The sequence below is a fragment of the Sinocyclocheilus grahami genome, unplaced genomic scaffold, assembly GCF_001515645.1.
Source record: "Sinocyclocheilus grahami isolate Dianchi unplaced genomic scaffold, SAMN03320097.WGS_v1.1 scaffold614.1, whole genome shotgun sequence".
NCBI lineage: Eukaryota > Metazoa > Chordata > Actinopteri > Cypriniformes > Cyprinidae > Sinocyclocheilus > Sinocyclocheilus grahami.
This window is the reverse complement of record NW_015505793.1, coordinates 534,871-557,108: the sequence shown is the minus strand read 5'-3', so window position 1 is coordinate 557,108 and position 22,238 is coordinate 534,871. Positions and strand designations below refer to the sequence as shown.

General features: G+C 39.1%; 1 protein-coding gene across 1 annotated transcript; it reads right to left on the bottom strand.

The window, feature by feature from the left end:
* Nucleotides 1-169: 169 nt before the first annotated feature.
* Nucleotides 170-20,724, bottom strand: LOC107557673 (E3 ubiquitin-protein ligase BRE1A-like). The gene is made up of 20 exons (XM_016241160.1): nt 20,639-20,724; nt 19,653-19,843; nt 17,785-17,853; nt 17,137-17,235; nt 16,889-17,036; nt 14,756-14,941; nt 14,547-14,662; nt 14,323-14,469; nt 12,974-13,048; nt 12,289-12,408; nt 11,641-11,820; nt 9,863-9,994; nt 9,547-9,659; nt 8,966-9,146; nt 7,613-7,795; nt 7,317-7,529; nt 1,843-1,968; nt 1,588-1,728; nt 706-810; nt 170-621 (listed from the first exon to the last, which is right to left on the bottom strand). Exons 2-20 carry the CDS (start codon nt 19,818-19,820, stop codon nt 445-447), a joined length of 2,679 nt encoding a protein of 892 aa, XP_016096646.1. The 5' UTR covers nt 19,821-19,843; nt 20,639-20,724; the 3' UTR covers nt 170-444.
* Between the last annotated feature and the right edge of the window lie 1,514 nt (nt 20,725-22,238).

The window sequence follows — 22,238 nt, the reverse complement described above, 5'->3', positions numbered from 1 at the left end:
AATGACAATACCAGCTGTTCAGCAAACTGAACGCAAATGAACTATTGCCTAGCCGACTAGGCAGCTTGTTTTCAGTGGCAGGTCTCACTTATGTGGATGGGTTCACATTGGCTCTGGGTTGTAAATGTAAGTTGAGGTGGAATGGGAGATCTCGTCGAGGCAGTATTAAACAAATGTCAGCGAGCATTCAGGACACTCCTGGAAGCAAGCAGCAGAAATGTTGTGAGAAATGTTGGCTAGGACAACCTGTGGAATGTGACCAGGTTAGTTCTGCAAAACCGATGCTGGAACATCTACTGAAAACGTTGGATGTCTTTGTAGAGAAAAAAAACAAGTGGAATGTAAAACTGTTGATGTTCGCCCAACGTTACAGGACAAGCTCCACCCTCCAAACAATGTTGAGCAACTGGACCAAACAGATGCAGATGCCGTGGATCATAAATCTCATCCGATGTAGATGCGATGGAAATCGTTGGCACCAAATGCGGCATTGCACTTTGGGCACTTTCTCTGACGGGTGTCGTAGCGCGTCTTCACGCACTCAAAACAGAAAACATGGAAGCACTTTGTCAAAACGGCGTCCTTTACACGTGAATTGCAGCATGGACAGGTCAACCGGGCCTGTGAAACAGAAAAAAGTATCCTTTAAAGACATGAACACAAAACTCTTTCTGGTCCCTCGTTCAAATGATCAACAATAATGACCTTGTAATCGTTTATTTCTTCATTCAGGATCTCATCTCCATTTTGAACGTTCTCCGCAGGTTTCTTGGCCTTCTCGATCTTCCTGCGCAGTTTGGATATGTCCTCCTAATGAGATAAAGGAAAGGTTAAACAAAACTTTTACAAAATAGCCATTTTTACCCCAATTCACAAAGTATATCACTTTCTATCGACAGATGACCAACAGTATGACGTTCAACACCATTAAACCGCCTTCATATTTGCTGAATGAAATCCAATATTTGTTTCTTACTCATAATGATTATCTTACAAAATATGATGCATTTCATAGCATTTTTGCTTTTGATAATCACTTGTAAGGTGAAGAGGTCTTGTATTATCGTTTAATAGCCATAAAAACTGCTACAAAGACATGATTCCTGTCTTCTTCTGAGCCAGGTTAGAACTGTTGGTTCAATTCTTAGTTGATTTTCACGTCTGAATGATCTGAAGACATTATTTTATGCCTAATCCTGATTTCAATATTAATCCGCTCCTTTGCAGATTGCAAAATTAAGGGACAGGTCACCCAAAAATGAAAAATCACTTACTCACTCTCCACTTATCCCAAACCTGTACAAGTTTCTTTCTTCTGTTGAACACAAAAGAAGATATGTTGGTAACCAAACAGTTGATGATAGCCATTCCATAATATAGAAGTCAAAGGCTACTGTCAACTGTTTGGTTACCAACATTCTTCAAAATATTTTGTGTTTAACATAATAAAGAAACCCACTTTCCAAAAATTGTTTTTTTTTTTTTGGGTGAACTATCCCTTTGATACATTTTGAATACTTATTTTTGTCATTAAAAGCAAAAAATGTGACTGCTTTTGTAATTTTGATAAGTTCATCATGTAAGCACCTGTGCACGTCGGGCATTGAAAGACTCCTTTTCTCGAGAAATGCTGTTCTCAATCACCTCCTCTCTGACCGCACTCAACCTCTGCTGCACCCCTTCCAGCTGAGAGCGCACCTCCTCCGAGAGCAGCACCGACTCCTGCGCCTAAAACAGACAGAGAATTAATAGAGGGTTTTTTTATTTGCTACTTTCCCCCACATAGTATTTATGATACTGCAAGTCTACAAACTGCATATATGTGAGTACATGTTGTCGTACCTTGCGTTTGTTCATCTCTAAAGCCTGTGTGCGGAGCCCCAGCTCCCTCTCCGCAGCGCTGATGGTGCCCTGCAGGAGGCGCTCTTTCTCCTCTAGCTTCCGAACCACCTGCAGCTGAGCGTCCACCTGAGAGAAAGACAGAAAAATCACATCTTATGTTCTGTTCAGCTGCACATGTGAACACTGGAGAACAGGAATAAAAGCATATGTGTAGGATTTCAGTCTTAAGCTGTACACTGAAATTCAAGTTTGGTAAACACGGACCTGCAGAGTCATACAACAGAAAGATAATAGGGGATGTAAACGTCACATTTCTCTCCTGGATGAACATTAGATATTGATATTTATTTCGCTAGCAGAGCTCATATCCAAAGTGACTTAAAAATGCATGGTATGGCCTAGTGCTGGGCGGTATACTGGTTCATACCGAATACCGGTGTTTATTTTTGTTATGATATGAATTTTGAAAATACTGTAATACAGCCGTGTATGTCGCTTAAACAACGTTTGGAACGCGACACTGTTTGAAAGGGGCCCCTTTTCACTGTTGCACTGTGGTGAGGGAACAGCTGTATGTGTTACCAAGCGTGAAAGTTCCGAAACTGAAGCTGTAGAACTAATAGAACGTGATGACACAGAAGAACTCATCCACAATATCCACACTGACCGCCACAAATATCCACCGCCCCCTGCCATCAGCTCCCGCGTCTCACACACACGAGCGCGACTTTAGCACTAGATTTAGCAACTTTCACACCCTTTAGCAGCTTTCTCTATAGAATATTCATACTGACAAACCTAGCGACTTTTTTGGATACACCTTAGCTATGGTTCAGTTGGAAGATTTCGCCAGTGCTGTCCCGCGAGCGTGAGGTCTGACTTTCCCGGAGAAGTGTCGCCTCTCTCGGCGTCTGTTCTGTGCAGTGAGCGGCAGAGAAGCAGCGCATTCAGTTGGCCGCACCGCAGCCGACTCGTCAATAAACGAGTACAAAACAGCGTTTCCTAGCACCTGTCGCTTACTGATTGTTTGGAATTATAAATATGAGCGTAGTTCGTCTGTTAATATCACGTGCACTTTTTTGTTTGTTGTTTTTTGTTGTTTGTTACTCAGACGCAGGCAGTGCGCTGCATGAGACAAAAAAGTAATATAGCCAAAACAACCGTATAGCCGCTCTTTAGTGTAGATGCATGTTGATTTTATAAATGAGAGTGACTCCTGGTTAACATGTATTAAAACGGGTCGTGTTTAGTCACTATTTAGTGTGGTATTTTTTGACAACATTCACTCATCATGACAGTCAATATACAGCAGTATTTCCTCTCAATCAGTAGAAATATGGTTAACACCCGGTCATGCATGAAAAAAAAAATACCGTCATGCACCGTGAAACCGGTATAATTTTGAAAAATACCGTGATATAAATTTTTGGTCATACCGCCCAGCAGTAGTATGGCCCTGTATGGCTCAATACGACTCATTTTTGGGGGGTTTTCCATTGTGTACAGCACCTTTTTTAGTACCACCTCGGTTGAGGTTCCACGCGAGCCATACCGATTCTAAAATGTGATGTGTGAACAATGCAGATCACTGATTGGTCAGAGAGAATAGTCACTACTAGGGGTGTGCCATATCATACCACAATAATACCAGTATACATTTTTACATGATAAAAAAAAGTGTCATATCGCGATATCAATGATATAGCGACGCAATGACATATGGCGCATTTACGTTCCCTAGCACGCACAACAACAACAATAACACAAACCCAATAGGTGTGTTCGACTTGAAGCAGCGCTGCGCAGACTGATCGGTGTATCACTAGGGTGACCATATGTCCTCTTTTTGGACCTAAAAAAAAATGCGTCCGGCCGGAATTTCTTAATCGCCCAAAATGTCCTTAATTCTTAATTGCTCCCGCTGAATCTCTGACCAACATGTGTTTAGCTCCCGCGATTTTCGTATTCATTTCTTTAAACATTCTAATATTGTATATAATTTTGGCGCATCAGGGAGCCGCTCTTGGTATTTAAATCCCCTTTGAATGAGCGTTCGCCCTGTTCACTTTCGCGATCACACGCACTCTGTGTAAAGGGAGCACATCTTACAAGATCAGATATTTGTCAATGAGCTCAGGATCTGTTGAGCAGCAAATACTCCAGCATGGTCTAGTCAGTCATCTCTCCTTATTCTCGACCTGTGATCAGTCAAATCTGACTCCTGCAGCTCTTGTTGGATGCAGGGTTGCCAAGTCTGCGTTTTTTCCACAGGATTGGGCTACTTTTAAACTGTTGCCATGGGTTGATTTTCCCAAGTGGGTTAAAGGTTTGAAATATTGCATAAATAACATTTGACTGAAATGCTTGTATTGAAACATTTAGCATTCTACCTATGATAAAACTTTCATGGACTTTTACATTAACTGTTTCCTCCTGGTGGAATGACCTGTCCAACTCAATCCAAGCAGCGGAGTCCTTAATCGTTTTCAAGAAACAGCTGAAAACACATCTTCATTCTTTCATCTTCATTTGACGCTCTAACTCTATCATTAATGCTAATTCTAATTTTATCTGCTTGTTTTTTTTTTATTAAAAAAATTGACCCTCTAACATTTGCACTCCCTATTCTATTTCTATTCTAACTACTTGCTTTATTTAAAAAGACAAAAGAGCCTTTAACACTAGCATTCTCTATTCTTTCTACTTATTTTATTTTTATTTATTATAAAAACAAAACAAGCTAACAAACACACACACAAAAAAAAAACTATATATACTTTTAGGTGAAACCCCGCCCATGGTCTGCTTCAAGTTGAACACACAGCTGCTGCTGCCACCTTATGATAATAGATTTACGCTTCAAATTAGGTAGTCTGTCATCAATGACAGTAGCTCATTGGAAAAGGATGGAAAATGCCCTTTATTTTGTTTGCATTACTAAATGCTGCTGCCTGCCAACTGCAATCACCAATAAAACATTGTTCCATATTTTTTTTATATCGTCATAAATATCGTTATCGCAAATATTCTTGAAATATTGTGATATAATTTTGAGGCTATATCGCCCACCCCTAGTCACTACCAGTGTCATTGGATTTGCGACACGAGACACCAAACCCGTGCTACTAAAGGGATTCAGTCAAGAAGAAATTAGGCTGCTGTCCCTTTAAAACCAGATACACCGATGCAATGTACTGATTTTATCCAAAGCGACTTACAAATGAGGACAATAAAAGCAGTCAAAACGAACAAAAGAGCAACAATATATAAGTGCAAATGACAAGTCTCGGTTAGCCTAACGCAGTACACGTAGCAAGGTGTATATATATATATATATGGTTATTGAAGATGAAGATGGTTAAGGACTCGGCTCACATAAGACATAACCGAGTGCGTTTACGTGAATACTCGTCAAAACAAACAATTCGACATTATTTTGTGTGTATTTCTCCGTTCATGAGACGCGAAAGAGTACTCGTGTGCTGTGTGAGAGGCACTGCTTCGGTGTGTGCGCTCAGGAAACCAGACCGAATTGAGTTCTCTTTTGCGTCGTCAGATTTATCTATATGTCTGCTCTTCTTACTCCCAGATATTGATATTTTTGTTCATTTTATGAGACGTGCAGCAAGTGTATGTTAGCTTATGTCCCGCCGGTTCATATGTACGCATCTAACCTCGCAACCATGCAGCAGAACAAATCTCTTCCCAAATCGTCCCTCCCTAACATTTTCGTCTCGTTTTTATTCGTTGACGAAAATGTCAATAGATTTTCGTCATAGTTTCTGTCATTCATAAACGAGTTTTAGTTCGTCACTGTCTCGTTTTCGTCGTGAAAAAAATGTTGTTGACGAAAATTATAACGAAAATTATTCGTCAACGAAATGAACACTGCTATAATCCCACCCTCTTTGACGTGGTACTAAACTGCAGTGGAAAAGCGCCATAAATTAAGGAGACTGTATTTTTGGCAGGTCGCATAAATGCAGGTTTCAAAGGTCCCACACTTCTTGAATAAAGAATTTCTAAGAAACTCATGAGGGGTAATTTACAGGTGCATCTCAATAAATTTGAATGTCGTGGAAAAGTTAATTTATTTCAGTAATTCAACTCAAATTGTGAAACTCGTGTATTAAATAAATTCAATGCACACAGACTGAAGTAGTTTAAGTCTTTGGTTCTTTTAATTGTGATGATTTTGGCTCACATTTAACAAAAACCCACCAATTCACTATCTCAACAAATTAGAATACTTCATAAGACCAATAACATTTCCAGGTCTAACCATGGAAGATTAAACCCTGAAGTTTAAAAAGAAAATACAATGATAAGTTATATGCCACTGGAGTAGATTTTAGGGTCAGAAATGAATGTCCCCAAAAATTTTTTTATTTCATTTGCAAAAGTATTAAATTTTCTCATCATTTCATATTTACACTTTTTTTAATTGTTACTTTTATTTATTAATTTCATAGCATTTTTATGCAGCTACCCGTAGACACGCCACCTCTGCGCTGCATTAATCAGCCGGTGTAAAAATACACCTAAATGTCACTTCAGGTGCAGCATCTGTGCCACTTCTGCAGCGCAAAGATGGATTTTGATCTCATTCGATCGGTAACATCCCACTATTGTCCAGGCCTGGAAATCAATTTAAATTCTCCGACATTTCCAGGTCTAACCATGGAAGATTAAACCCTGAAGTTTAAAAAGAAAATACAATGATAAGTTATATGCCACTGGAGTAGATTTTAGGGTCAGAAATGAATGTCCCCAAAAATGTTTTTATTTCATTTGCAAAAGTATTAAATTTTCTCATCATTTCATATTTTTATATTTACACTTTTTTTAATTGTTACTTTTATTTATTAATTTCATAGCATTTGTATGCAGCTACCCGTAGACACGCCACCTCTGCGCTGCATTAATCAGCCGGTGTAAAAATACACCTAAATGTCACTTCAGGTGCAGCATCTGTGCCACTTCTGCAGCGCAAAGATGGATTTTGATCTCATTCGATCGGTAACATCCCTATAGTGTCTTACTATGCTAAGTGAATTTATTGATTAATTGGAAATATTTGACATAAAGATGATGTATACGTTCAATAAGGTTAGAAAAAAATACCCATATAAAAGGTAAAAAATAAATAAATAAATACATTTTAAAGGGCCAAATATAACCCCTTAAATTAATTTCTGTCACTGATAGCTTATGTTACCATTTTTTATTCATTCAAAACAGAACCCCTGGAACATGACATTAAATATTTTTCATTCGTTACAGGTAGTGTGACTGTCTGAATACTTCATAGTTGCAGTATTACACAGCTATGCAACCTTCCAAAACAACTGTGCAATCTGAAGATCGTAAAAATAAAACACCATAATCCAAACAATTCACTCAAGCCTTCATTCATGAACATAACAGTCTATCTCAAAAGATGACAGCACCACAAAACTCCAAAGCCCACCCACCTGTGTTTTGAGTGTGAGCAACTGGTCAGCTAGCTCCTCTTTCTCTTCCTTGAGAAGTTTATGGATCTGGTTGGATTTGATGCGTTCGCTCATGAGTTTGAAGTTGGCGTCATCTTTCTCTCTGAGCTGCTGCATCAGCCGAATGTTCTGCTCCTGCATGTCCTCAAACGCCTGGCCAGTAACATCCATCTCACTCAGCAACGCATCCTCCTCCTGAGAGAGAGAGAGAGAGTGACCGATTGAGAATTTTCCAGCAGAATGTTTGTCATTCATTACTCAGTAAATCACAGCTCTACCTGCTTAGCCAGAGAGAGTTTCTTATTGAGTATATCGATCTGCTCCTCCACCGAGCGGATCTTTCTCAGGGCCTCTTCGTCTTTAAGTAAAAGAGCTGAAATACCATCCGGCCCACTGGACTTTTTGGTATGCAGCCTTTTAAAAATTTTCGCAACAGCACTTGGGTCCACCACAATTCTATCCTTTGTGAAATCACACGTTACAGAACTCAGCAAATCTCTACATTTATCAATACTACCACTACCAGTCAGTTCAAAACGATTATAAAAGTTATTAAATTAATTTGCTTTTTCAAATTCATTTAATACCTGTATTTCTTTCTTATTTGAATTAAAATTGATCATTCCTCTCACAACATCCCACAACTTTTTAGTATTTGAAGTTGAAATAGCTTCTCTAACACGTAAATTGTGTTGCTCTCTCGCTTCCCTCAATTTTCTCCTTAGTTCCCTTTGAATTTCTCTAAACTCCAATTTATTATTATTTTTAAAAGCTTGATTTCTCCACCTAATATATTGCTTAATCTCGGGGGTAATATATTCCTTGTTATTTGGATAAATTGTTTGGTCTTTTTTGGGAACACAGTATCAACACAAAAATGATTATACCCTGTAATCACTTCCGCAATACTGTCAATATTGTCATCTAGATAAAAAAACGTCCCAATTTGTAGCCAGAAAACAACCACTCAACTCCTCTTTTGTAGTATCCTGCCACACATTAACTGTTCTTAAAACCGGTTAACTCTTCCTAAAGGCAGACCTGTAAATAGGAATTAACTGAATGGTATTATGGTCCAAATTTGAAAGAGGAGGCCTAATCTTAGCTACATATGCTTCTTTGATGTTACCATAACTTTTATCTAATATTTTATTTTTCCGTGTGCTGTTACAAACATACTGCTGAAACCCTGGGAGAGCATAGTCCATCCTACAATGACTGAAATCTCCTAATACAAATATCGGTGCATCAGGTTTGTTCTGTAATTGCTGGTGGACACAATCAGCTATCCTTGAAGCCGCTTTTGATGCATCCCCACTGGGCGGAATATATACAACGCAGATGAAGATATTCCCATAGTCTCTGGGCAAATAATAGGGTCTTAGACTTAAACATATAAGTTAAAGATCAGGAGTACACACTGTGTCCTTTACTGTATAATTTCTACACCAAGAGTCTTTGATGAAAACACAAATGCCACCTCCTCTCGTTTTCCCGGAGTTGTTATTCCTGTCCATGCGAACATTAGAGAACCCCTGCACATGAACAAGGGAATCCGGGAAATCACCTTGAAGCCAGCTCTCTGAATAAATGAGGAGACACGACTCGCGATACTCATTACAAACTCTTACATTCAGACGCAGCTCGTCCATCTTATTCCTCAGTGAACGAGCATTGCTAAAACTTGTGACATTTTCGACGAAGTCGATGTTGAACGCCGCCTCTTCTCCCTCGTTTTCACAGCTGACAACAATGATCCCCGACCCCATGTCGCCGCAACAACTCCTCTGGAACACCATCCAGCAGGCCCGGCTCCATTACCACAGGTTTCCGTAGAGACAGCAACCATTCCCTGCTGCAGACCCGCAACACCCGATCATGTCCCCCCGATGCGGCGACGTTGGCTACATCGTGCGGCATATAAACACTCGATGTAATCAGCGCAAGCAACAGCAATACTTCGACGATCTTCTTCCCCCTCATTATTTATTTTCGTTATACTTCAACATGCACAACAAACCTAAACGTAGAACTTAACACGTAAACTCAACAAAGAAAAACACAAACTTTCTGCTCAGCTGCGCCGCGCCACCGGAAGGTTTTTAGAGCATTTTTTTTTTTTAGAAACATTACTGGAAGAGAACCGAACCAAGCTGGACGATGACATTAAAGGGGTCCTATTATGTTACCTGCTTGTTCATTAGCAGCTAACGTCTGCTCAAATTCGATCCTGAGCATCTCGTACTCCTTGCGCACCTGTGCTAACGTGTCTTCCAGCTGAATCACTTCAGTACGGACCTTACGCTGCAAGGACACCTCGTCATTCTGAAACAAACACAAACAAGTCATCATGTTACTCTTGCTTTAATGACAATAAAAGTTCTGGCATCACTGTTGACTCGACTGCACAAACATTACTGGAAGAGAACCGAACCGAGCTGGACGATGAATTTTTTTAGAAACATTACTGGAAGAGAACCGAACCAAGCTGGACGATGACATTAAAGGGGTCCTATTATGTTACCTGCTTGTTCATTAGCAGCTAACGTCTGCTCAAATTCGATCCTGAGCATCTCATACTCCTTGCGCACCTGTGCTAACGTGTCTTCCAGCTGAATCACTTCAGTACGGACCTTACGCTGCAAGGACACCTCGTCATTCTGAAACAAACACAAACAAGTCATCATGTTACTCTTGCTTTAATGACAATAAAAGTTCTGGCATCACTGTTGACTCGACTGCACAAACATTACTGGAAGAGAACCGAACCGAGCTGGACGATGACATTAAAGGGGTCCTATTATGCTTTTTCACTTTTTTAAATTTTAGTCAGTGTGTAGTGTGTACGTTTGGGCATAAAAAAGATCTAGAAAGTTACAAAGCTCAAAGTCCACTCCAAAGGGAGATATTTCGTTTTTAAAAAATCCCTTTTCAAGAACTACAACGAGCGGCTCGTTTGGACTACAGCGTTGGTTTCCGGGCTTTGTGATATCACAAAGCGGCTCGTTAGAATATCATTCAAATAATTCCCACCTACAGAAAATCAAATGGTTGGGGGGTGGGGAGGGGGCGAGGTCGTGGTTAGAACGCTTGGTTGAGTGAGTGCATCAGACGAGACGATGAAGAAGAAGTGCTGCTGCAGAGTTAGTGCATCAGAGAAAACCAAGAAGAACAGCTGCAGTGCTGTAGCGTCACATTTTCGGCATGTTTAGAACAATTCTTACAAGTACAACACGACGTAGCTGGGCGCCGCGGACAGACGCCGAACGGTGTGCCTACACTAATAGAAAATAATGTATTTGAATTTTAAAAACGTGGCGCGACGCGACACTGCGCTTGTCGTCCGGTGTGCGACAGCCTAAAACGCAGTTTTTTTCACCTCCATGCCCAAACGTCTTTGTTTGGGTTTCCGAAAGCAGATGTTGTCAGGAAACAGTGGTTGCAATTTATTTTTTAACTCTGTCCCTGAGCATTATAACCCCAATTTGCTATTGTGTGCTGCGCATTTTACTGAGGACAGCTTCCACAACATGAGGGAGTACAAGGCCGGATTTGACAAAAAGCTTTTGTTGAAAGACGGAGCAAGGGGCAGTACTGAAACACCGTCTAAGCTGTTCGCCAATCATAACGCACTGGGACAGCTAACCAATCACAACACATTTTGTTTTTCGGTAGGTGGACCTTCATCAAAGCCGGAACTAATCGAGCCGTTTGAGCCAGCCTGGGGAGAAAGTTATTTTAATAATGTAAATTATGTGAAAAATAATGCGTTTTTCGAACCACCAAGCATGAGAGCATGTTCTAGTACACCCCCAAAACAAAATCAAGACTTTGTAAAAGAGCATAATAGGACCCCTTTAACTGATAAACTGACGGTTTTGTCTGTTTGACACTGTAAAGCTACTTTAACACAATAAAGCACTATATAAATAAAGGAGACTTGACTTGACAATAACATCCACAAACTGTGACCCATTATTGAGAGAAAGTATACAACTAGGGCTGTACAAAAAAATCAAATGCGATTTTCATGCGCATCTTGTCAGTAAATCCGCTTCTGGTGATTAGTAGTAAATCTCCAGCACGTGCTTTCAGACAGAGCGGCATTTACTACACAGAGCCGTAATTCACTGATACGCTACACAAAATGGCATTCAAAATCGCAGGCGATTCATTGCCGATTTTGAACACATTCGATTTTTTGCCCAGCCCTACAGACAACCAACATCTACTTGGATTTGAGCCTGCAGCATCCTCAAACATCATTTAATTCACTATTCATTGACATCATCATCACTCCATGTACCTCCATGTGGTCCAGTTGGCGCAGGCGGGCGTTCCTGGTCGTGTTGAGTCGAGCTTTGGTCTCGTCCATCTGAGATTTCAGCACCAGTGATTCATTATAGAGCACAGAGAACTGAGACTGCAGACAGTGATACTCAGCGCTCTCTCTGGCCACCTCCTCAGCCCTGGACAACAGCTCCACCTGACAGAGAGACAACAATGTATGCCTTGCTAATGAATCTGAATCATTCTAATAGCATTATTCATATAAAGTGCACTATTATGGTTTACAATACTGCATTTAATTGCTATTCATTTCACATCAACAGTTTCCATTTCAGTTCACATTTATTTTTAATAATGCTTTGTTATTAATAATGTTTTTTTTTTCATTCAGGGAAGCTGCAGTAAATCCCACTGATACTAAAGGAGTGATTTACTCTGTTCCAGAGTATCTGGGTCTTCAAGTGTTAGCTGATAAGGAGCTTTCTTTCAAGGACAAGATATGAATGTGTGGGGTTTGTAATTTTTCACTCCAAAGAGCTGAACAGTTGACTGCCTCTAAATATCAGATTTAATCTGGTATTGCCTGAACAGGAGGCAATACTCACACAGTAAGCATAAGATGGATCTAACAAGGTAATGGTGTATGTGGTCTCGAGGGCTTTACCTTCATGTTATTGTTCTCCTGGTAAACCGTCTGCAGGTCCTGCTGCAGCTTCTGGAGCTCACCGAGCCGATTATCTGCCAGCTCTCTGTTCTGCTCCAACTCACTGTTCATCTCCTCAAACTAACAAGAGATTTAATAGCATATTATGATTCAATGTTAAGACGGTGTTCAGGTTCAAAACAAATAATTTTATATAGCAACATTTTCTAATCATTTTGCCAAGGCTCTACCAATCTCAACAACATATGTTTGAGCAGGCTAGCAAATATTAAAGATACACTAAACATAACCATTCATAACTTTGGGGTAAAGATATGTATTTACTGACAGAAATTAACAAAGAACTACATTCCACTAAATTGATCAAAAGAGACTAAATTGATCAAAAAGATACTTATGGTGTTTTTACTCTATTTTTGATCAAATAAATGCAGCTTTGGTGAGCATAAGAGACTTCTTTCAAATACAATTAAAAACCTTAAAGACGCCAAACTTTTGAATGGTAGAGTACACTTGCTAGAGCTGAATATATATATATATATATATATAATGCACCTGCAAGTCCCAATACTCAACGGAAGGATCCTACAGTGTGCAAATAGCTGCTTACTTCACGTTTACAGTGAGATTCACTGACACCAAGTGCAAATATTGACACTAAACGTTCATATAACTGGTCGTTTACCTTTCTTTTGTTGATCGTGATGGTTCCACATACACTGCTTGCTTCGCCATACACCTTATAACCTTTACTGTTCACCTGGTTATGATGGAAGAGCACAATATCTATCAGTTCTGCCACACTGTAAAACAAGAAAAATATTATATCTTGGTTTTACAAATTACAAATGTCTATCAGAGACAACATAAAACAAAGAGAACCTTGAAATATCCCAGTGTTTTTTAAACCACTGTCATTTGCTATTATTGCAGAAACATTCACTACATTACTGGTCACTGACATTAATATAGGTAATTAATAAAAGCCTGTATTATCCATAACAAGTAGCCAATATTTTACGTTATTACAACACCTCTCTCCCCAGTCTGGCATGAACAGCTTGACTAGTTCCTGTATCAAATGAAGACCCGCCTTCTAAAATACGAAATGTGCTGTGATTGGTTAGCTGGGCCAGTGTGTGCCGTGACTGGTTAGCTGGGCCAGTGTGTGCCGTGACTGGTTAGCTGGGCCAGTGTGTGCCGTGACTGGTTAGCTGGGCCAGTGTGTGCCGTGACTGGTTAGCTGGGCCAGTGTGTGCCGTGACTGGTTAGCTGGGCCAGTGTGTGCCGTGACTGGTTAGCTGGGCCAGTGTGTGCCGTGACTGGTTAGCTGGGCCAGTGTGTGCTGTGATTGGCAGCACTCGGCACCTGGTTGGGAAATGTCATGCCCCTTACCATAGCCGCCTGTGAGCTTCAGTGTAAATATTGCGTCAAAATCAAATCAATTTGAGCGCGATTTAAACCCGGATGATTGTAACCACTCTAAGTTCGTCTGCTTTGGGAAAGCTAGCTGTCTAACACTCGTTGTCTTCTCTATTGCAGCTCAACCAGCTCTCGTCCCATTTGTCGGTATTTGTGATATCACAAATCCCGGGAAAATATGCGTTGTATCCAAACGAGTCATTTGTTGTAGATTTTTTTGTGATTTCTGTTAAATAAAAAAATCTCCTTTTGAAGTGGACTTTGAGCTTTGTAACTTTGCAGATCTTTTTTTATGCTCAAACAGCAACATTACAGACTAACTAAAGTTGAAAAAGCATAATAGCGCCACTTTAACTGTAAAATATTGTAAAAACTCTATGGGCAAAAAAGAAAAAAACTGTTAATAGGTTAACAGTAAGTTCCCATACTATATCCCATGCAAGGTCAAAAAATAATAATATCCAACATATGCATGGATGAATTGACCACTATAAGATCAATAACATGCATTCAGAAAATACACAGGGAGAATTTCCATTTAACACTGCCTATAAGATGGTAAATGGGGCCTATTTTGATTTCATGGTGACTTTGTAGGGTAAAACCACTCACCCTTTCCAGCACCTCTGCAAGGTGCGTGTTAAGACGATTCTCTCTCCGTCTGATTTTCTCCATGTCCCACTGCAGCTCCTCAATGAGAACCTGCAGCTCGCTGATTCTGTTATCAGCACGATTCGCCGCGCGGCCCAGCGGACGAGACTAAACATGCACATACACTGTAAGCACTCAATATGACAAGGTTACCAGATAAACATGTCAACAAATCAACCACCAACCTCGCTGGTCATGTGACTATGCTTCTGCTGGAGGCTGTCGGTCAGCTGCCGGAGACGTTCATTCTCATTGGTCAGGAGGGTGTTGAGGCAGACAGCGACATCCCAGAGACTGCCATCTGAAGGAAGTCACAAGAAAATGCACGTTAAACGCTGAATGAACAGACAGCTAAGACATGATTAGTGACCCATGAGAGTAGAGTCTGTCTCACCTGTTCCAGACTCCATATCTTTCTTTAGCTGGTCTACTGTGTTCTTCAGGTTCTCGTAGATTTCAACCACACGTCTGGCCTGCTTACAGCTGGACTCCAATCGCTCCTGTAGCTCTGCGTCTATCTCCTCACTGGTGCTGCTGGCCAACATGGCCAGAAAAGAGCTCACTGCCTCCCCCTGTTGACCTGTATGAAACATTACAACAAAAACAGATTTCTGTCTGAGTTAAAGGCAAGGCTAAACCCATACAAAAAACAGAGATCTGGCCTTGAAAAAAACAGGCTGTCCATTTTAATGAAGGGGAACAGAGCTAATGCTGAATTTACTGAAGTGTTCAACCACTGTGAGACTCTACTGGCAGTTTCTGAAATATTTTTTTTTATTAAAGGGGTCATATGATGCGATTTCAAGTTTTCCTTTCTCTTTGGAGTGTTACAAGCCGTTTGTGCATAGATAAGATCCCTGAAGTTGCAAAGACTAAAGTCTCAAAACCAAAGAGATATTCTTTATCAAAGTTAAGACTCTGCCATGCCCCCCAAAAACGGCTCGTTCTAACACGCCCCCACATATCTACCTCACTATGTGGGAATATCTGCATAATGCGCCCAAATGTGCATGCAAAGAAAGAAGGCGTGGTTTCAGTAACCGCAGTTAGTGTTGATGCAGCCATGTCAGGGAGACACTGTGTGTTTCTAGGCGAAAGCAAAAGCACTTTATTTGGCCTTCCAAAAGTAGATGCATTTAGGAATCTTTAAGATCACTTACAACAGAACAGCAATGCATTTTATGGACGACCGTTTCGTGAACCTAGGAGAGGAGGTAATTCTGACTTTGCTATGACAATCTGGCGCTTCTGAATCAGCTACTGTTTTGTTGTTAGTTTAAGTATTTGCTATTGACTGTTCAAATGCGGCGTTTTGCGCATGAGAGGCGGGGCACAGAGGACCTACAATAATGTACAGTATTTGAAAAATAATGTTTTTTTTTAACATTAAAGCATGTCAACATATTCTGTTACACCAAATACACAAAATAATGATCTTTAAAAAAGCATTATACGACCCCTTTAAGACCTGCACAAACAAAATTAATAGCATATGTCCATACAAACAAACCCATACATAATTATTTTACTTAATTAAATAGGCTGGGACACATATCCAACTGCAAAACAGTTTAAGATACTGCATAATGTTTTATTTAATATGTACATCTACATTTATATACGTTTATTTAGTACTATATCAATACATGCAAATTTAAGGTTGACTGGTATTGGATTTTGCTGATATTATAATAAAGTTTACAGTTGAATTTAAGTTTATTGCCACATCAGCTTCACATGCTATTTCATGGCAAAGATTATACATTAGAAAAACAACATAGTAGTACACAATACAAAATACAACAAATAAATTAATAAAAACAAAGTATTAAACATTAAATTCTATAAAAGATTCTTAAATTTTTTTCCCCCAAAGAAATTGTAAAAATGTGTTTGAATGCAATAAAAAGATTATTGTGACAATATTAGTCAAATCTATATATTGTGTCACAAATAATAATTAGAAAAAAAGATTTTATGCATAAGGACTTCAATTATAAACAAGACCGAAATGCACCAGGACTTTTAGGTACTCTTATATTCATAAGACAAACACCATAAATTAAATATTGTGATAATTCATCAACAGTATGCAATCACTTGGCATAAATGTGCAGTGTACAGTGATTGTGAACAGCTCTGAAACCACAAGCTTGAAAAAAAAGCAACAATGTTGTATTTTTACTTTGAATGTGCAGCCCTCACATTTCTTTCATTAAATCATACCCTTGTAAAGTTCATTAATCACATGAAGCTGTATCATGATTCCTGTTTTTCCGTCCTCAAATTTAAGACCTAGTAAAATGATAATCAACACTTTTGTTATATGAAGACACCGTGCTGATCTGTGATCAGTTATGATCTTTAATATTTTTTTCAATGGACTGCGGTTGAGTCTGAGGCACCAAGCCAAGACTGTGACATAAGGTTTTGTGAAATTTTGTGATTATTTTTTTCAAAAATAGTAAGAAACATCTGCCAGATTTGTGCAATCCATTGATTTCCATCTACAACAGTTTTTTTGTACCTCTGTCTTTTGCTCTCTCCTGGTTTGAGTCTCCATCCGGTTCTGGTGTTCCAGGTTTTAAGCTGCATCCTTCAGGAGGTTGGCTTTCCACAGGCTCACTCCCTGATTGGTCATAGCGACGCACAATTAATCGCACATTTTCATCGAACTGAAAAAGAAAGATGGAACAAAATTCAGCTTTGAAAATGGTAACATTTGAGAGAAATAGAACTCGAATTAATGTAGACTGTAAATACAACCAAAATGACCTGGTTCCAGTATCTGTTTAGAATCAACAAACTCGCGTCATCTGTCGCTTGACGAGTCTCCAACCTCTCAACTCTCTCCCTCAGTTCATCCTCAATCACCTGCAGCAACACAACAGTCTATGTTTGCATGTATACATCTGTATCACTGTTTCCTGCACCACTTTTCAGTGGAAAATCACAATGCATTACAATAACAGTATAATAAAACATTATATAGTGCATTCAAAGGTTTGAGATTTCTGAAAGAACGTTTTTAAAAGACTCTTATGCTCACAAAGGCTACATTTATTTGATGAAAAATTCTGTAAAAACAGTCATATTGTGAAATATTATTACAATTAAAAATGACTTATTTGATATTTGAAAACATAATTTATTGCTGTGATGCAAAGCTGAATTTTCAGCATCATTACTCCAGTCGTCGGTGTCACACGATATGATCCTTCAGAAATCATTCTAATATGTTTTGCTCCTCAAGAAACATTTATTATTATTATCAATGTAAAAGAAAAAAAAAGAAAAACAGCTGTGCTGCAAAAATTGACATTTTTAAGGATTCTTTGATGAATAGAAATTTCAAAAGAAAAGCATTTATTTGAAATAGAAATATTTTGTAACATCATACATAAATATAAAGGTCTTATCTACCTGTCTTTGGTCAAGGGCTTCTCCCAACTTCCTGTTTTTGATCTGCAGAGCTTTAATATCTTGTTCTTCCTGCAAGAACGAAATACAACGTCAATGGGAACCAAATGATAAGAGACCAGATTCAGAAATCAGTTTTAAGATTCACAATTCAGAATTGAAGAGATTTAGAATTCATTTTTCCATAGCAACAATATATAACCGATAAATACACAAAACTATTAGCACAGACAGACTCCACTAGTGCTGGGCGGTATGACCAAAAATTTATATCAGGGTATTTTTCCAAATTATACCGGTTCACGGTACATGACGGTATTTTTTTTTTCATGCATGACCGGGTGTTAACCATGTTTTCTACTGATTGAGAGAAAATACTGCAGTATATTGACTTAGAATGCCCTATTTTACTGTCATGATGAGTGAATGTTGTCAAAAAATACCACACTAAATAGTGACTAAACACGACCCCTTTTAATACATGTTAACCAGGAGTAACTCTCATTTATAAAATCAACATGCATCTACACTAAAGAGCGGCTATACGGTTGTTTTGGCTATATTACTTTTTTGTCTCATGCAGCGCACTGCCTGCGTCTGAGTAACAATCTAAAAAAAACAACAAACAAAAAAGTGCACGTGATATTAACAGACGAACTACGCTCATATTTATAATTCCAAACAATCAGTAAGCGACAGGTGCTAGGAAACGCTGTTTTGTACTCGTTTATTGACGAGTCGGCTGCGGTGCGGCCAACTGAATGGGTCACGGAGGTGAAAAAAAACAGCGTTTCAGGCAGTCGCGGACCGGACGAGAAGTGCAGCGTCGCGCCACGTCTTTAAAATTCAAATATATTATTTTCTATGAGTGTAGGCACACCGGCGGCGTCCAGCTACGTCGTGTTGTACTTATAAGAATTGTTCTAGACCAGCAGTTCTCAATTCCAGTCCTCGTATACCCCCGCTCTGCATGTTTTGCACGTCTCTCTTTGTTAACACACCTGATTTTAGATCATCTCGTTAGAAGTGAGCTCCGTGCATGAACTGTGTTCCGATTGACATGGTCCCTACACAGTGTGCATTGCTCCCTACTCCCTGAGCAGGGGAAATCCGTTGAAGTTTACTCCACTTCAGAATATTCATTTACAGATTTGCCTGCAGCGTCTTCACACACAAACTAAACTTACTAGAGAAGCGTGAAGTGGGACATAATATACCTCTGTAAATAAATACAATTTAAATTCACGTCTCGCACACTTAAATGCCCTTTGTATGGAACATATACGCTCCCTTCAAACTGGAATCATGGAGGAATATATGGTAATGTCCACTTATAACAAACGTATGAAGCAATAAGAGAAACATACAAAATGTGCAGAGCGGGGGTATGTGAGGACTGGAATTGAGAACCGCTGTTCTAGACATGCCTTATTTGAATGATATTCTAACGAGCCGCTTTGTGATATCACAAAGCCCGGAAACCAACGCTGTAGTCCAAACGAGCCGCTCGTTGTAGTTCTTGAAAAGGGATTTTTAAAAAACTAAATATCTCCCTTTGGAGTGGACTTTGAGATTTGTAACTTTCTAGATCTTTTTTATGCCCAAACATACACACTGACTAAAATTTAAAAAGTGAAAAAGCATAATAGGACCCCTTTAAGCGACATACACCGGTATTGCGGTATTTTAAAAATTCATAGCATAACAAAAACAAACACTAGTATTCGGTATGAACCGGTATACCGCCCAGCACTAGACTCCACATATCTGAAAATTAATGTAAGATGTAAGACATTATATAAAAAAAACCCTTGGGGAAACAAACACCAGAAAGCACGAATCACACATTAAGATCTCAGAAAGCATCTGACCTGGTTGGACCCTCCACCCAGTTTGATGACCGTTTCTACAGCAGTGGCAGTGCTTCCTCCAGACCCAGTGCTCATTCCCTCTCCACCCTCAGCGCCCTTCTTCTTCTCTGGAGGAGCGCTGAGTGGGGCAGAGCTGCTGGGATCGCTGGAGCGCTTCTGGCCTGACATCCCGCACCGGCGGCAGCACCTCACTGAGAGACAGACACCATCACAGTCAACAACGTCATCACAAAAGTGCTGAACATCCGTTACTGAACGTTGTTAAAATAAACCACCTTTACACAATGTAGAGCAGAGAAACAAGAGAATCAAGCAATCGGGGGAAATCCTTGGAGAAATGCTCAGCTACGCTTCAAAACAGCTGGACCCAGTTACAATACACAAGCTAATAAGATCATAATTATTGTTGTTTTATTTTATTATTCATGTTACATAAATATAATGGTCGTTTATCATTATTATTGTAACCTCATAACAAGACTGACACTATTTTAAACCCTTAATACTAACATTTAAATGTAAATATGCCTGACATATATATATAAATCTACACATTTCAGATTTCAGTTGGAATGTTTCTCTTTATGTATTAATAATAATAACAATATAACAACATTTGCATTATTAGTAGTAGTATTAAAATAAAGCTAAACATTACACTAAGCCTAAACTGATTTGGACAGGAGTAGTTACTAGTAGCATGAAACCCTGACCACAGCACATGGTATCAGATCAGTATCATATGGCAATATCATGGTACCTTATTAATGAATACCATGATACTGAATGTGTATTTCATCTTATTTCAGAGAATAGAAGGGTACTGTATTGCTAGTGGACACATTAGCGCACACACTCGTAGCCCGAGCTCAACACCGATCTATGAAAACACTGTGAGAGCTGACGCCTCTCAGCGCTGAAAACTCACTCTGCATTATTAATAACGCTCTCACAAAGCAGTTATCGCACTTGTGTTAATGTCTTACCTATTTTCGATTTCTATTGATTGTGAGATGGTTTTGTGGATGTAGCTGCTGCGCTTCATCCGAGTCTTCTTCCGGAAACACAGCGCTGCTTCTCTTCTTCTTCTTCTGCTGCTGCTGGAGTCACGAGAACTGCAGCGCCGCCGCACGGCGGAAGCACTGACTGCAGGTCTAGCGCTTACAGTAAAAATCATCACAATGCAACACAACTCAACTCTGTATGCTCTTTTTATCGCATTAATTTTGGGGCATACAAAATTGATCAGATTAAATGAAAGGAGACATGGCTTTGATGAGTTCAGCATCAATATTATGAAATATTCAAGCAAATTAATTAGGCTATTTTTGTAAATAAATGCTGTATTTTTTTATTCATGACTTTTCTACACATCGAATAATCTAAATATATATATAATCTAAATCTAATATATCACACACACATTTAAGTATTTTCAACATCAAGTCAGCATCAAAATCATTTCTGAAGGATCATGTGACACTGAAGACTGGAGTAATGATGCTGATATATTTGGCTTGATCTTATAATTTACCCATTGGACCCATTATTAAATGGGTTATTGACGTTTCAGTGAACTACAGTAAAATAACAATAATTAAAAAAATAAAACCTTTTACATTACCTTTTACTTATCTTTTCGTTGTCAGTATTCTATGGGGGTAGAATCGTTGCATAATTCCAAATAAATACATTATGATCCACAAATAAATGTAAAGAGATTAACAAAAATAAAATGTATTGATAAATAAATAGAATGAGATCCACAAATAAATCTTAGAGTTTCACAAACAAGAATTAAATTCACACAAAAAATAAAATGAGATTTGCAAATAAAAAAACACATTCACAGATATATTTTATGTCACAAACACAACTTTGCCTGGCATGCATTTGTGAATCATGTCCTGTGCATTTGTAGATCGCTGCATGCATTTGTGGATAGCTCCCTGTGCATTTGTAAATCGTTGCGCTTATTTGTGGATTTTGAGACATTTCAAGCGTCAAGAGGCAAACCAATCCACAAATGGATGGACTCCACCCCCCTTCTACTTAAGCCAATCAGATACTGGTCACGTGGCGCCGACCAATCGTAGCTGTTCTCGCTCCAACCAATCTCGTTTTGCCTTACAATCAGTGTGGGACCAGGCACCAAACTCGCTATTCTGGCTAATTAACCGCTTCAAAATGGACGATCAGGACAGTTTAAGACAGGTAAGTGGTGTTAAATTAACAACAATGAGCAAAAATTTCTTAATTTAAGAAATAATTTCTTAATTTAAAATAAAATATTAATAAATACACCCCTGATAATCCCGGGTTACTATGGACATGCAGGTTTGTTTACGCATTAAACTCATGGCCACGAGAAAAATATGTCGTTCCCTCAACATAGCATCTCGTGGCCACGACATAAGGATTACCTCGACAAAATGATCTCGTGGCCATGACATAATATGACATTCCCACGAGTTAATATGACGTGGCCACGACAAAATTAAGTGAACCGAACAGGTCCCCTCGCCATCACCATAAATATGAGCATAGGCAAAGTTGTGTTTGTGACATAAAAATATATCTGTGAAT

Excerpts from the sequence above, each read along its gene's own strand:
- LOC107557673 (XM_016241160.1), bottom strand. The coding sequence starts at position 19,820 with ATGTCAGGCCAGAAGCGCTCCAGCGATCCCAGCAGCTCTGCCCCACTC. Across the intron at positions 17,037-17,136 it reads TAAACAGATACTGGAACCAG|TTCGATGAAAATGTGCGATT; the intron begins GTCATTTTGGTT and ends TTTCTTTTTCAG. Across the intron at positions 14,942-16,888 it reads GGAGAGAGCAAAAGACAGAG|GTCAACAGGGGGAGGCAGTG; the intron begins GTACAAAAAAAC and ends TGTTTCATACAG.